At 64.7% G+C, this 16620-nt stretch overlaps 1 protein-coding gene across 2 annotated transcripts in view; it reads right to left on the reverse strand.

Moving 5' to 3' along the window:
• Positions 1-7213: 7213 nt before the first annotated feature.
• Positions 7214-16620, reverse strand: part of ASIC4 (acid sensing ion channel subunit family member 4) — a 93990-nt gene continuing 84583 nt past the window's right edge. Inside the window, exon 10 of one of the 2 annotated variants that reach the window (XM_075914480.2) lies at positions 7214-8095. In XM_075914480.2, coding sequence (XP_075770595.1) covers positions 7985-8095 — 111 coding nt within the window. In that variant the 3' untranslated portion in view covers positions 7214-7984. The remainder of the gene's footprint in view (positions 8096-16620) is intronic. The other variant, XM_089779586.1, reaches the window with a different exon arrangement.

Raw genomic sequence — 16620 nt, forward strand, 5'->3', positions numbered from 1 at the left:
GGCTCCAGGGCTCGGGCCTTATAGACTGTATTTGTTGCCCGCCCGGCTCCAGGGCTCGGGCCTTATAGACTGTATTTGTGGCCCGCCCGGCTCCAGGGCTCGGGCCTTATAGACTGTATTTGTTGTCTGCCCGGCTCGAGGGCTCGGGCCTTATAGACTGTATTTGTTGCCCTCCCGGCTCCAGGGCTCGGGCCTTATAGACTGTATTTGTTGCCCGCCCGGCTCGAGGGCTCGGGCCTTATAGACTGTATTTGTGGCCCGCCCGGCTCCAGGGCTCGGGCCTTATAGACTGTATTTGTTGCCCGCCCGGCTCCAGGGCTCGGGCTCACCTACGGTGCGGCTGGGACCGGTCGTGCGTCGGGCGGGAACTTTGAAAGGGACAGGACTAGACTGGGTGCCCTGCCCAGAGCTGTGGGATAATAGACTTGCAGGTGGTGAACTTATTCCTCTGCGGCCCGGACCTGGAGCAAGGCCGGGAAGAGACTCGCCCGCCTGGACTATTTTCGGGCACGGCAGCGCAGTGACGCAGGCAAATCCCCACTGGACTGGAGGCGGAGGAGCCGCCTCCTGAGGGCTCACCGGCCTATCACAGACCCCCGGAAGGGGGAGGAACTCAGGCTATTGTGGGCATTGCCGGAGGGCAGTGTCCTGAACGGGTCCCGCCACCTGCCGGTAGGTGTAATTCCCCGAACCGCCGGCAGGTGGTGCTGTGGTGGTCTGGGTAGACCACTACAGTGGGGCAGAGGCGGGGGCTGCGGAGCAGGAGGGGCGCAGGCTCAGGAAGGCAGGTTATATAAGAGAGACGAGCTGCCGTGTCTACGCCTGGACCAGGGATTAACTCTGCTCTTGGGCTGACCTGCGGCCCTGTGGGGGGGGCAATAAAACAGCCCCGTGTGAGGCGGGGGGGTCGTGTTCACAGCGTTGCCTGGGCCTGGGGCATGTGATTGTTACTGTCCTGCAGTAACCCCGGCTCCAGACACTGGTGGATCTGAGCCTCCGCCCTGAATATTTCTGGAGCCCAGGCAGTACCGTCCATGTGACTCTCAGCCCCCGAGTGGAGACGCTCCCAATACAGACGTGAACCTTGCGCCTTGTCTGTTTTGTTGCCCAACCTGCCTGCTGGTGACAATCCAGTGCGAGCGTTTACACTGCAACGCGACTTTGGTTGGGAAAAACTCCCCGTTTTGGCAAGAAAAAACATCCCCCCCCGCCAGGGACGTTTGTCTTTTCTCCTCCCTTTATTGTCGACCAAGAGCCAGTGTGGACTCTGCTGTTTGTTTTGTCGCGAGAACTGGCTTCCGCTAGTATCCCACAATGCCTGCCCTGATGGCTCTGCTCAGTGTTTTGTGATCGCTGATACCCTGCAAGCCTGCGCCCCGCCCCTCCCCCTGCAGGAAGTATCTGACAGCTGAGTGAGCAGCTCCATTTGGGAAACAAACAAAGGCCAAGGCATTGGAGTGCTCCTGGTCTGCCCTGCTAGGGACACAGTGGCAGGCAGGCTGCTGCTGCAGGGGGGGGCTGGAGAGACGGCCGTGCTGCCTGGACGTTCCTCAGCACGGAGAGCTCCCCGAGCTACAAGGGAATCCTAAGATGCGGAGGGATCAGCTCTGCCTTTCCACCGCGCTGTGCTGGGGGACGCTCACCCACAATGCTTTGCTAGCGCCCTGTCCACAGAGAGAGAAAGGTGGCCATGCAATGGCGACAACGGGAGGCAGAGGAACCTGGGCGTGCAGTGGATCACCAGGGCTGGGGGCTCCCCACCCCCCCACCGGCAGCTGTCTGCTGCTGGGGACGAAGGGGGAATAGTTTGGGCTCCAGCTGTGGGGGATGGGACCCAGAATGGGAGGGGTGGGCCAACCCTGCCCAGCACGAGAGCAGGAACCGTACCTCCACCCCTGCCCCCACTGCCCCAGTGGGGTTAGCGCTGTCCTGGCCCCTCTCTGGCTTCTTGCAGCCCCCTGTGGTCATTACCTGGTGTAACCGTCCCTGCTAGCGGCCCCTCCCTTTGCATGTCGTGGAACACAGCTGGATTGCAGGCACGCCCATCGCCCGGCACAGCCACGCCCCATCGCCCGGCACAGCCACGCCCAACGCCCGGCACAGCCACGCCCTGGCCTGCAGCCACGCCCCAACGCCCGGCACAGCCACGCCCAACGCCCGGCACAGCCACGCCCTGGCCTGCAGCCACGCCCCATCGCCCGGCACAGCCACGCCCCATCGCCCGGCACAGCCACGCCCCATCGCCCGGCACAGCCACGCCCCATCGCCCGGCACAGCCACACCTCATCGCCCGGCACAGCCACACCCTGGCCTGCAGGCACGCCCCATCGCCCGGCACAGCCACACCCTGGCCTGCAGGCACGCCCAACGCCCGGCACAGCCACGCCCCATCGCCCGGCACAGCCACGCCCTGGCCTGCAGGCACGCCCCATCGCCCGGCACAGCCACGCCCCATCGCCCGGCACAGCCACGCCCTGGCCTGCAGCCACGCCCCATCGCCCGGCACAGCCACGCCCCATCGCCCGGCACAGCCACGCCCCATCGCCCGGCACAGCCACGCCCTGGCCTGCAGGCACGCCCAACGCCCGGCACAGCCACGCCCCATCGCCCGGCACAGCCACGCCCTGGCCTGCAGGCACGCCCATCGCCCGGCACAGCCACACCCCATCGCCCGGCACAGCCACGCCCCATCGCCTGGCACAGCCACGCCCTGGCCTGCAGGCACGCCCATCGCCCGGCACAGCCACACCCCATCGCCCGGCACAGCCACGCCCCATCGCCCGGCACAGCCACGCCCTGGCCTGCAGGCACGCCCCATCGCCCGGCACAGCCACGCCCCATCGCCCGGCACAGCCACACCCCATCGCCCGGCACAGCCACACCTCATCGCCCGGCACAGCCACGCCCTGGCCTGCAGGCACGCCCCATCGCCCGGCACAGCCACACCTCATCGCCCGGCACAGCCACGCCCTGGCCTGCAGGCACGCCCCATCGCCCGGCACAGCCACACCCCATCGCCCGGCACAGCCACGTCCTGGCCTGCAGGCACGCCCCATCGCCCGGCACAGCCACACCCTGGCCTGCAGGCACACCCCATCTCCTGGCACAGCCACACTTCATCGCCTGGCACAGCCACGCCCTGGCCTGCAGGCACGCCCCATCTCCTAGCACAGCCACACCTCATCGCCCGGCACAGCCACGCCCTGGCCTGCAGGCACGCCCCATCTCCTGGCACAGCCACACCTCATCGCCCGGCGCAGCCACGCCCTGGCATGCAGGCACGCCCCATCGCCCGGCACAGCCACGCCCTGGCCTGCAGGCACGCCCCATCGCCCGGCACAGCCACACCTCATCGCCCGGCACAGCCACGCCCTGGCCTGCAGGCACGCCCCATCGCCCGGCACAGCCACACCTCATCGCCCGGCACAGCCACGCCCTGGCCTGCAGGCACGCCCCATCGCCCGGCACAGCCACACCTCATCGCCCGGCACAGCCACGCCCTGGCCTGCAGGCACGCCCCATCGCCCGGCACAGCCACACCCCATCGCCCGGCACAGCCACGTCCTGGCCTGCAGGCACACCCCATCTCCTGGCACAGCCACACCTCATCGCCTGGCACAGCCACGCCCTGGCCTGCAGGCACGCCCCATCGCCTGGCACAGCCACGCCCTGGCCTGCAGGCACGCCCCATCGCCCGGCACAGCCACACCTCATCGCCCGGCACAGCCACGCCCTGGCCTGCAGGCACGCCCCATCACCCGGCACAGGCACGTCCTGGCCTGCAGGCACGCCCCATCGCCTGGCACAGCCACGTCCTGGCCTGCAGGCACGCCCCATCGCCCGGCACAGCCACGTCCTGGCCTGCAGGCATGCCCCATCGCCCGGCACAGCCACACCCCATCGCCCGGCACAGCCACGCCCTAGCCTGCAGGCACGCCCAACGCCCGGCACAGCCACACCCCATCGCCCAGCACAGCCACGCCCTGGTCTGCAGGCACGCCCCATCTCCTGGCACAGCCACACCTCATCGCCCGGCACAGCCACGTCCTGGCCTGCAGGCACGCCCACAGCCACGCCCTGGCCTGCAGGCACACCCCATCTCCTGGCACAGCCACACCTCATCGCCCGGCACAGCCACGCCCTGGCCTGCAGGCACACCCCATCGCCCGGCACAGCCACGCCCTGGCCTGCAGGCACGCCCCATCACCCGGCACAGCCACGCCCTGGCCTGCAGGCACGCCCCATCGCCCGGCACAGCCACGCCCTGGCCTGCAGGCACGCCCCATCGCTTGGCACAGCCACGTCCTGGCCTGCAGGCACGCCCCATCACCCGGCACAGCCACGCCCTGGTCTGCAGGCACGCCCCATCGCCCGGCACAGCCATGCCCTGGCCTGCAGGCACGCCCCATCGCCCGGCACAGCCACGCCCTGGCCTGCAGGCACGCCCCATCGCCCGGCACAGCCACGCCCTGGCCTGCAGGCACGCCCCATCGCCCGGCACAGCCACGCCCCATCTCCCAGCACAGCCACGCCCTGGCCTCGCTTTCAGTGGAGAGGCGGCTGCATCCCAAATGTGCTGGTCCCGGCTCTCACCGTTCTGCAGCCAATGGACAGACAGACACACTGACAAACTGACAAGCCTGGACTCCCCACCCCCACCCCCACCCCCGCCATCCGGGCTCTGCCTTCGTGGCCAGTCCAGCACCGCAAGGGGACACCACACAGCACGCCGGGCTCGGGGTCTCCTTGTGCCTTTTTATTGGGGAGCAGTGTGCACATTTACAAACCGGGGACGCGTGTCTCATACATTCAGCAGAACAAAGGGGTCACTCGCCCCTCCCATGTGGCCGTGTGCGTCTGTCTGTCCATCCCCGGGGCCAGCTTCGCCGTGTGCGTCTGTCTGTCCATCCCCGGGGCCAGCTTGGCCGTGTGCGTCTGTCTGTCCATCCCCGGGGCCAGCTTCACCGTGTGCGTCTGTCTGTCCATCCCCGGGGCCAGCGTCGCCGTGTGCGTCTGTCTGTCCATCCCCGGGGCCAGCGTCGCCGTGTGCGTCTGTCTGTCCATCCCCGGGGCCAGCTTCGCCATGTGCGTCTGTCTGTCCATCCCCGGGACCAGCTTCACCGTGTGCATCTGTCTGTCCATCCCCGGGGCCAGCTTCGCCGTGTGCGTCTGTCTGTCCATCCCCGGGGCCAGCTTGGCCGTGTGCGTCTGTCTGTCCATCCCCGGGGCCAGCTTCACCGTGTGCGTCTGTCTGTCCATCCCTGGGACCAGCTTGGCCGTGTGCATCTGTCTGTCCATCCCCGGGGCCAGCTTCGCCGTGTGCGTCTGTCTGTCCATCCCCCGGGGCCAGCTTCGCCGTGTGCGTCTGTCTGTCCATCCCCGGGGCCTGCATGGCCGTGTGCATCTGTCTGTCCATCCCCGGGGCCAGCTTCGCCGTGTGCATCTGTCTGTCCATCCCCCGGGGCCTGCATGGCCATGTGCATCTTTCTGACCATTCCCAGGGCCCGAATGGCCATGTGCGTTTGTCTGTCCATCCCCCTGAGGCCCACATTGTCTGTCCGTCCCCGGGGTCCACATGGCCATGTGCGTCTGTCTGTCCATTCCCCTGGGGTTAGCGTGGCCGTGTGCGTCTGTCTGTCCATCCCCCAGGGCCCGCATGGCCGTGTGCATCTGGGAATGGGGCAGTGCCCAGGGCAGGGGGCTGGGCCCATGGTTGGGGCAGAGCCCAGGGTTTACAGGCAGGTTCCACTCAAACCCGAGGGAGAGAGGGAGGGAGCCCAGGTGCGCAGCACCCGGGGGTGGGGTCGGGGTGGGGCTCAGGGAGCTCTGGCAGGGGGCCATGTCGGTGGCCAGCAAAGTGCAAGGGGGCAGTTGGTCAGGCTAAGCCCTGACACCCTCACGTGGGCACTGGAGCAGGGCTAGAGGCCAGCTTGTCCCCCCAGCCGTTCCCACTCAGTGTCACAGCCCCAGATGGGGACAGGTCCTGGGCCCTGCTGGAGATGAGTGGCAGCAGAACTGGGAGCTGTGGTGTGACGTGGGTGGGGGCCATGTGGTCAGTGTGACGTGGGCGGGGATTGTGTGGGTGGTGTGACGTGGGCGGGGGGCCATGTGGTCAGTGTGACGTGGGCGGGGATTGTGTGGGTGGTGTGACGTGGGCGGGGGGCCGTGTGGTCAGTGTGACGTGGGCGGGGATTGTGTGGGTGGTGTGACGTGGGCGGGGGACCGTGTTGTCAGTGTGACGTGGGCGGGGATTGTGTGGGTGGTGTGACGTGGGCGGGGATTGTGTGGGTGGTGTGACGTGGGCGGGGGACCGTGTTGTCAGTGTGACGTGGGCGGGGGGCCGTGTGGACGATGTGACGTGGGCGGGGGGCCGTGTGGTCGGTGTGACGCGGGCGGGGGGCCGTGTGGTCGGTGTGACGCAGGCGGGGGGCCGTGTGGTCGGTGTGACATGGGCGGGGGACCGGGTGGTCGGTGTGACGCGGGCGGGGGGCCGTGTGGTCGGTGTGACGCGGGCGGGGGGCCGTGTGGTCGGTGTGACGCGGGCGGGGGGCCGTGTGGTCGGTGTGACGCGGGCGGGGGGCCGTGTGGTCGGTGTGACGCGGGCGGGGGGGCCGTGTGGTCGGTGTGACGCGGGCGGGGGGCCGTGTGGTCGGTGTGACGCGGGCGGGGGGGCCGTGTGGTCGGTGTGACGCGGGCGGGGGGCCGTGTGGTCGGTGTGACGCGGGCGGGGGGCCGTGTGGTCGGTGTGACGCGGGCGGGGGGCCGTGTGGTCGGTGTGACGCGGGCGGGGGGCCGTGTGGTCGGTGTGACGCGGGCGGGGGGCCGTGTGGTCGGTGTGACGCGGGCGGGGGGCCGTGTGGTCGGTGTGACGCGGGCGGGGGGGCCGTGTGGTCGGTGTGACGCGGGCGGGGGGCCGTGTGGTCGGTGTGACGCGGGCGGGGGGCCGTGTGGTCGGTGTGACGCGGGCGGGGGGCCGTGTGGTCGGTGTGACGCGGGCGGGGGGCCGTGTGGTCGGTGTGACGCGGGCGGGGGGCCGTGTGGTCGGTGTGACGCGGGCGGGGGGCCGTGTGGTCGGTGTGACGCGGGCAGGGGGCCGTGTGGTCGGTGTGACGCGGGCGGGGGGCCGTGTGGTCGGTGTGACGCGGGCGGGGGGCCGTGTGGTCGGTGTGACGCGGGCGGGGGGCCGTGTGGTCGGTGTGACGCGGGCGGGGGGCCGTGTGGTCGGTGTGACGCGGGCGGGGGGCCGTGTGGTCGGTGTGACGCGGGCGGGGGGCCGTGTGGTCGGTGTGACGCGGGCGGGGGGCCGTGTGGTTGGTGTGACGCGGGCGGGGGGCCGTGTGGTCGGTGTGACGTGGGCAGGGATCATGCGGTTGGTGTGACGTGGGCGGGGCCATGCAGTGTCACGTGGGAAGGGGCCATGTGTGGAGCACCAGCCCATGGGGGAGGCTGTGGGGAGCCGTGGCCTGTGGGGAGCAGCAGTGGAGGAAGCCTGGTGGGGAGCAGTGCCGGGGCCGGAGGCGGGCGGGCTGGGGGTGCAGGGTGGTGGGGGCGGGGGCAGGCCGGGCAGTGGGTGGGGGCAGGTGGCAGGGTGCGCTGTGCAGCATTGGGCGAAGCTCTGGTGTGACGTCTGTCTGTGGATCTGGGCAAGGCCCCTTCCCCGCAGGGTGGGCGTGACCAGGCTGCAGGCTCCCCCTCGGGGGCGGGGCGGCGGTTCCCACACTGCGCGGGGGGGTCCCCATCACACCTAAATGCAGCCTTCACATTTGGCTCCTGCCCAGCCCCCCGGCGCCAGGGTCCGATCCTGGGGCCGGGCTGTGGTGCACCCGGTGCCGCGCCGGGCGGGGGCTGCTCCGCACCGGGCGCCGGGCGGGGACGGGAGGGGAGCGGGCAGGATCGGGGCCCGGGCGCTGGGCAGCGCTGGCGGGGAGGGAGGGAGGGAGGAGCTGGGGGCCGGGCGCTGGCGTCGCTCTCCGTGCAGACCGGCCTAGCAGGCGAAGTCCTCGAAGACGCCCTGGTGGGCGTAGTGGTGGCGGTGGTTGGGCAGGATGCTGCTGTAGCTGCTCTCGGCGTGTCGGCCCAGCGTCCCGCAGGGGCTCTGCAAGGGAGGGCGTGGTCAGCACCGCGGGGGGGAACCCCCCCCGAGACTAGGCCGGGGGCTGCTCCCCCCACAACCCCTCCCCGCATGAGGCCCGTGGGCTGGTTCGGCTGGGCTGTGCATTTCCCCTCCCCCAGGTGTTTCTGCGCCTCCTGCGGCGAGGCCCTGCCCGTCCCCCTGCGAGCCCAGCGGGGCGAGGATCCCGGTGCCCTCCAGCCTGGCACAGGCCTCGGGCGGCTGGCTCAGGCCCTGCCCTCGCCACGCTGCCCACGGGTGGGTGGGGGTGTGGCTCCGGCCCTGGGCAGGCCCCATCAGTGAGAGAGGCCCCTCTGCCTCTGGGGCAACACCCCCATCGCTGTTAGCCAGGGCCTGGCTCGCCCCTCACGCCATGGGCCGGGCCCTAACACCCCCGGGTCCCCAGCCACAGGAAACACCAGCCACGGCAGAGACTCAGCGGGGCCCTAACACCCCCGGGTCCCCGGCCACAGGAAACACCAGCCACGGCAGAGACTCAGTGGGAGCTTTTTGTATCGGCCAGGGGCACTGCGACTGGGAGCTCCGGCACCCGGCGTTGGGGAGCCCCGGCACCCGGCGTTGGGGAGCCCTGGCCCTGACATCTGGCTCCTCTCTTGTCCCTGCCCCCTGGACTCAGTGGCACTGCCCCTGCCCCTGCCCCTGCCCCTGCCCCTGCCCCTGCCCCTGCCCCTGCCCCTGCCCCTGCCCCAGAGCAGTCAGTCCAGGAGCGCGCCGTGGATCAGTGAAGATGCCGGTCAGACACCGGCCTGGCCTGCCCGGGGCAGCGCAGCCTGGCTCCTGGGCTCCTGCCGTGCTGGGGCAGCTCCAGGGACAGTCAGCACATAACGTTCCCGTGGCGAGCCGGAGCGGTTAGTTCGAGGCAGCGGCGGTGGGACGTCCACATGCCCGCCGATCCCAACCACACAACATTCCCGTGGCGAGCCGGAGCGGTTAGTTCAAGGCAGCAGCAGAGGGACGTCCACATGCCCACCGATCCCAACCACGCGGCGTTCCTGTGGCGAGCCGGAGCGGTTAGTTCAAGGCAGCAGCGGTGGGACGTCCACATGCCCGCCGATCCCAACCACACAACATTCCCGTGGCGAGCCGGAGCGGTTAGTTCAAGGCAGCGGCAGTGAGACGTCCACACGCCCGCCGATCCCAACCACACGGCGTTCCCGTGGCGAGCTGGAGCGGTTAGTTCAAGGCAGCAGCGGTGGGACGTCCACACGCCCACCGATCCCAACCACGCGGCGTTCCCGTGGCGAGCCGGAGTGGTTAGTTCAAGGCAGCAGCGGTGGGACGTCCACATGCCCGCCGATCCCAACCCCACGGCATTCCCGTGGCGAGCCGGAGTGGTTAGTTCAAGGCAGCAGCGGTGGGACGTCCACATGCCCGCCGATCCCAACCACACAACATTCCCGTGGCGAGCCGGAGCGGTTAGTTCAAGGCAGCGGCAGTGAGACGTCCACACGCCCGCCGATCCCAACCACACAACATTCCCGTGGCAAGCCGGAGCGGTTAGTTCAAGGCAGCAGCAGAGGGACGTCCACATGCCCACCGATCCCAACCACGCGGCGTTCCCGTGGCGAGCCGGAGCGGTTAGTTCAAGGCAGCAGCGGTGGGACGTCCACATGCCCGCCGATCCCAACCACGCGGCGTTCCCGTGGCGAGCTGGAGTGGTTAGTTCAAGGCAGCAGCGGTGGGACGTCCACACGCCCGCCGATCCCAACCACACAACATTCCCGTGGCGAGCCGGAGCGGTTAGTTCAAGGCAGCAGCGGTGGGACGTCCACATGCCCGCCTATCCCAACCACACGGCGTTCCCGTGGCGAGCCGGAGTGGTTAGTTCGAGGCAGCGGCGGTGGGACGTCCACACGCCCACCGATCCCAACCACACAACGTTCCCGTGGCGAGCCGGAATGGTTAGTTCAAGGCAGCGGCGGTGGGACGTTCACACGCCCGCCGATCCCAACCACATAACGTTCCCGTGGCGAGCCGGAGCGGTTAGTTCAAGGCAGCGGCGGTGGGACGTTCACACGCCCGCCGATCCCAACCACATAACGTTCCCGTGGCGAGCCGGAGCGGTTAGTTCAAGGCAGCGGCGGTGGGACGTCCACACGCCCACCGATCCCAACCACACGGCGTTCCCGTGGCGAGCCGGAGCGGTTAGTTCAAGGCAGCTGCGGTGGGACGTCCACACTCCCGCCGATCCCAACCACACGGCATTCCCGTGGCGAGCCGGAGCAGATAGTTCGAGGCAGCGGCGGTGGGACGTCCACACGCCCGCCGATCCCAACCACACGGCGTTCCTGTGGCGAGCCGGAGCGGTTAGTTCAAGGCAGCGGTGGTGGGACGTCCACACGCCCGCCGATCCCAACCACACAACATTTCCGTGGCGAGCCGGAGTGGTTAGTTCGAGGCAGCGGCAGTGAGACGTCCACACGCCCGCCGATCCCAGCCACACGGCGCTCCCGTGGCGAGCCGGAGCGGTTAGTTCAAGGCAGCGGCGGTGGGACGTCCACATGCCCGCCGATCCCAACCCCGCGGCGCTCCCGTGGCGAGCCGGAGTGGTTAGTTCAAGGCAGCGGCGGTGGGACGTCCACACGCCCGCCGATCCCACCCACGCGGCGTTCCCGTGGCGAGCCGGAGCGGTTAGTTCGAGGCAGCGGCAGTGAGACGTCCACACGCCCGCCGATCCCAACCACGCGGCGTTCCCGTGGCGAGCCGGAGCGATGCAGCAGGCTGGGCTGGGCCGTGCAGACACTCCGCTTGCTTTCCGGAGGCTGGGCAATGGTTGGGAAGTAGCTGCCTCGTGTGGCCCAGGGCTCAGGTGCCGCGGGGCCACTCCTGTTTGTGAGGTTACAGACTGACCCGGCGCCCCGAGACTTCCCGTCCGTGTGCCGCGGATTGTTCCTTCCCCCGTGCGGCGCTTGGCATTTGTCCCGGTCGATCTTCTCCCTATTGACCGCAGCCCCTTCTCCAGTGCGCCCAGAGCGCTGGGAATTCTGCCCCGTCCCGCGAAGCACTCGCAGCTCCTGCCAGCTTGGGACCAGCTGCAAACGTGATCGGCTGCGCTGGCCACTCGCTAACGCGCTGCACGGAGCCAGAGCCAGCCCCGGGACTGAGCCCACTTGTGCCCTTCCCACGAGAGCTCCTCTCTGGGGGGTATCTAGCCAGGTCTGCGCCCTGGGAGGCAGCAGGGGCTGCAGTCGCGCTGGGCACTTGTTCTGTTGCATGAGATTTCTACTGTTCTGTGGAAACCCCATGGCTGTGTCTAGACTGGCAAGTTTTTCCGCAAAATCATCTGCTTTTGCGGAAAAACTCGCCAGCTGTCGACACCGGCCACTTGAATTTCCGGAAAGCACTGAGGATCTCATGTCAGATTGTCGGTGCTTTTCTGGAAATACTGTGCTGCTCCCGTTCGGGCAAAAGTCTTTTTCCGAAAGACTTCTGCGCAAGAGGGCCAGTGTACACAGCATAGTACTGTTTTCCGCAAAAAGCCCCGATCACGAAAATGGCGATTGGAGCTTTTTTGCGGAAAAGCGTCTAGATTGGCCACGGACGCTTTTCTGCAAAAAGTGCTTTTATGGAAAAGTGTCCTGCCAATCTAGACGCGCTTTTCCGAAAATGCTTTTAATGGAAACCTGCAGCGGTGCCGACCGGGGGTGGGGATTGCAGGTGTGACCCACTGCGGGAGGCTGCCCCAGCCGAGCATGGTCAGATGGCCCAGGCTGCCCGTAACTGAGCTGGAGTGTGTGACCAGATGACCCCTTTAGCCTGGGATGGGGGAGTCTGGATGGGCCTGGGGTGCAGGGAGGGGACAGGGCCCTGGCTCTGGGCCCCTCTCCCCAAACTGGGCTGCCCTGGCTGAGTCTGGTTCCCGCGCAGACAAGTCTGTGCTCTGCGGGATGCCGACGGGCAGGGCCCTGGGGGATGCCGTCCCACCGCACAGTAGCCCCCCCCCCCGCTCTATTGCCCTAGACTAGCAATGACACAGGCCAGCTGAGACGGCACCACAGGCCCTTCTAAGGTCTGGGAACCCCCCGCTTGCCCCTAGCCACCAGGCCTGTGCCCGGCGCAGGAGCTCGCGCTGGCTGCTACCTGGCTTCTGCGTCTCTTCCCGCTCTTGGCAGGGGGTTTCCTTATTGCCTGTGTGGCAGTGGGGCTGGATCCCCTGCGTGGGGCTCCCTCGGGTGCTCTGTTGCATTGTACATGATTCGACTGCCCAGTGCTGGGGGGGATGGGATCTCTGGGGGAGGACTCCAGGCTGACCGGAGGGGAAATGCAGCCAGTGATACTGACACACCTGGGGCCCAGGACGCAGCACAAAGGCGGGGGCGGGGCTGGCCAGGGGCTGGACCAGTGGCGGGTGGGAGTTAGTGTTCGGCTGACTCAGGGCGGGGGAGTCCAGCTGGCTTGGGGGCCGGGCAGGCTCTGGGCCCCTTTCCCCAGGCTGGGCTGTGCTGGTGGCTCCTGGCCCCTCTGCTAACAAGTCTGGGCTGTGCCATGTCCCTGGGACCCAACAGGCCTTCTCTTCTACCTGCCGCCCGACAGGCACATCTGTCTGCGGGTGGGGGAGAGGGCCCAGGGCCCACCCGGTACACCCCGCTCTAGTATCTTCCCTGGCACAGACGAGAAGCCGACTGGTCTGTAGTTTGCTGGGTTGTTCCTATTTCACTTTTATAGCCGGGCGCTAGAGCTGCCCTTTTCCAGGGTTCTGGGATCTCTCCCGACTTCCACGGCTTTTCAGGGGTGACAGGTAAACATAAGAACATCAGAGCGGCCAGACGGGGTCAGACCAAAGGCCCGTCCCAGGGTCCTGTCTGCCCACAGCGGCCAATGCCGGGGCCCCAGAGGGAGTGAACCGAACAGGGAATGATCAAGCGATCTCTCTCCTGCATCCATCTCCACCCTCTGACAGACAGAGGCCAGGGACACCAGTCCTTACCCATCCTGGCTAATAGCCATTAATGGACTTAACCTCCATGAATTTATCTAGTTCTCTTTTAAACCCTGTTCTAGTCCTGGCCTTCACAACCTCCTCAGGCAAGGAGTTCCACAGGTTGACTACACGCTGTGTGAAGAAGAACTGCCTTTTATTTGGTTTAAACCTGCTGCCCATTAGTTTCATTTGGTGTCCTCTAGGTCTTATATTATGGGAACAAGTAAATCACTTTTCCTTCTTTACTTTCTCCACACCACTCATGATTTTATAGACCTCTAGCATATCCCCCTCAGTCTCCTCTTTTCCAAGCTGAAAATTCCCAGTCTCTTTAATTTCTCCTCATATGGGACCCGTCCAAACCCCTCAGCATTTTAGCTGCCCTTCTCTGAACCTTTTCTAATGCCAGTGTATCTTGTTTGAGAGGAGGCGACCACGTCTGTACGCACTATTCAAGATGTGGGCGTCCCATGGATTTATATAAGGGCAATAAGACATTCTCCGTCTTATTCTCTATCCCTTTTTTAATGATTCCGAACATCCTGTTTGCTTTTTTGACAGCTGCTGCACACTGCATGGACGTCTTCAGAGAACTATCCACGATGACTCCAAGATCTCTTTCCTGATTAGTTGTAGCTAAATTAGCCCCCATCATATTATATATATATATATAGTAGCCCAATGCTTGTGACTATAACACTGAAATGCCGGCTGTTCCCTCTGGGTGGCGCTGTTGCCTCCCGCCATGGCGCTCGGCTGACTTCTGCGCCGCTCAGCCGGGCCGCCGCGGAGGAGCAAGCGGAGCAAGTGACCGCTGGGCTCCATGCTCCCCATGCAGCACGGGGAGCATGGAGCTCAAATGCCTGTTTGGGCTCCGCAGTCCCCTGAGTGAGAGGCAGGAGGGGGAGGAGAAGAGAAAGAGAGAGACAGACAGAGAGGCAGGAGGTGGAGGAGAGCTGAGAGAGAGAGAGAGATGGAGTGAAAGACCGGAGGCTCCGGAGAGATCGTCGTGGAGGAGAGACCTGAAAATCCCATCTTATGACGGGCTAATTGGCTAGTTTTATGTCTAGTTGGGGTTATTTTTCCTGATGTGCATTACTTTACATTTATCCACTTTCAATTTATTTGCCATTTTGTTGCCCAATCACTTAGTTTTGAGAGATCTTTTTGAAGTTCTTCACAGTCTGCTTGGTCTTAACTACCGTGAGCAGTTTAGTGTCGTCTGCAAACTTTACCACCTCACTGTTTACCCCTTTCTCCAGATCATTTATGAATAAGTTGAATAGGATTGGTCCCAGGACTGACCCTTGGGGACACCACTAGTTACCCCTCTCCAATCTGAAAATTTACCATTTATTCCTACCCTTTGTTTCCTGTCTTTTAACCAGTTCTCAATCCAAGAAAGGACCTTCCCTCTTATCCCATGGCCATGGAATTTACACAAGAGCCTTTGGTGAGGGACCTTGTGTCACGTTGCTGAATTGGAGGGAAGCAGCCAGATCGCTGCTGCACCCCTGGGTGGGGGTGTTGGCCCCAGAAATTGGTATGGGGGGATTGAATGGGGATTGAATTGTTTGTTGATCTCATGTACGCTATTTATGTGAATGTATAATGTCTATGTGTGTGGGTAGGAATCTGTAATATGTGTGGAAGCTGAATATTTCTGTGAATGTGGTTGAGCATTGCTATGGACAGGCTGGGTAGCAAAGCCCTGTGGAACAATGGCCCTTGATGGCCCAAAGACACACCTAAAGCAGGAGGGCGGAGACCCAAGGGCTGCCAGCAGAGAGAGGCTGAGGACCAGGTGACCGGCTGAGACCAGAAGAGGCCAGGAAGGAGTATAAAGAGGCCATGTGGTCGAGGCCATTTTGGTTCTCAGCTCAGCACTTCATCCCAGAGGCAGCACTGCAGGGATTGAAGAGCCCGGAAGACCTGGGAACCCATCCTGATCGTAGGATGTGCAATAAGGACTGTTAACCAGCAGCTGTAACATCTCTGCTAGAGCCTGCATCGAAAACTGGGAGATTCGGTGCATGTAATGTACTGTACTTTAATAACCTTACTCTCAGGCTTTTCTTTCTTGTAATAATAAACCTTTAGATATAGATTCTAAAGGATTGGCCCAGCGTGATTTGTGGGTAAGGTCCAGAGGGGAAATTGACCAGGGATCTGTGGCTGGTTTCTTGGAACCGGACAGAACTTGTTCGGGGTAGGTGGGATTGGGTGCTAGGACCCCCCACCTGTGTATAGGCCCGGGGCCATCTGGGGCACGGATATTGCTGGGGTGTCGGAGGGGTTTTGCTCGGGAGGCTTCAGGCAGGCTGCTGAAGCGCTCGGTGAGACTGGTTTGTGGCCTGTTTGGAGAGGTTGCCAGTCAGGGGGACTGTAAAGAGCCCCGGATTTGAGCAATTCGCCCTGAGCGGACGCCCTAAGCTGTGCCCAGACACGGCCCGGTCCGTCACAGTGGCGTAGTCGGCAGGATCCACAGATCTTGGTCAATTGAGCTTTGGGATCAAGACCCCACGCTGTCTAAATTTGATTTTTAGTACTGAGAGTGCGGTTGGTTAAAGGGCAGCCGAAATGAGTCAGCAGCGCCCATATGAGAGCCTGAGCAGAGAGGCTCTGAAGGATTTGTGCTCACAGAGGGGCATTGGCTTCCTACAGAAGACTACTAAGCAGCAGCTGACAATTTTGCTGCTGCAGGACGACCTGTGGGCCAAGGAGCAGCCCCCACCCGAGGCTACAAATGCGGTTACGGAGGAAATCAAGAGGCAACAGGCAGCGAGAGAAAGGGAGCTAGAACATGAGAGGGCCCTGGCAGAGATACGTGCAAAGGAGAGAGAGGCGGAGAGAGCGGCCCACGCACGGCGCATGGAGGAGAGGGCGGCGGAGGAGAGTTCCCAGCGGCGCCAACTCCAGATACTGGAGGCACAACAAAGGGTCCAGCAACCTGCGAGCCCAGCCCCGCTTGCCAACAAGAGTTGGGAGAGGATCTGTCCCGTCTACAGCGATAATGACGATATCGAGGAGTTTTTGGCCACCTTCGAGCGCATCTGCAACGTGAACCGGATCCCAGACGAGCAGCGCATGCCTGTCCTGATGACCAAACTGACTGGCAAGGCCAGGGAGGTATTCAATGACATGGGGGAGGAGGAAGCATTGGACTACGGGCGGTTTAAAGACTATGCACTGAGGCGGTTCAGGGTTACCCCTGAATCCCACCGGGTTAAGTTCAGGAGTTTTAGGATGTCCAATGATTGTTCTTATGTGGAATGTGCCCATAAGCTGATGGGCTTTGTTAAAAGGTGGGTGATGGGGGCGAAGGTAAATGGGGATTATGAGAAACTGCTGGATTTGGTCACCCTGGAGCAGTTTCTGAATGTGGTGCCTGACGAGGTCAGGGCGGCTGTGTGTGATCGAGAGCCCGAATCGGTCCTACGGGCTGCAGAGATTGCAGATGCCCACACCCAGAACAGGGCGCGGGATGGGCACAGACCCGGGGGGAAGACTCGGCTCCTATCCCCCCAATCTAAGCGGAGGGAGGGGGTCAGGAGCAGACCCGGCCCAG

This window comes from Pelodiscus sinensis, chromosome 7, assembly GCF_052426305.1.
Source record: "Pelodiscus sinensis isolate ZL-2025 chromosome 7, ASM5242630v1, whole genome shotgun sequence".
Lineage (NCBI taxonomy): Eukaryota > Metazoa > Chordata > Testudines > Trionychidae > Pelodiscus > Pelodiscus sinensis.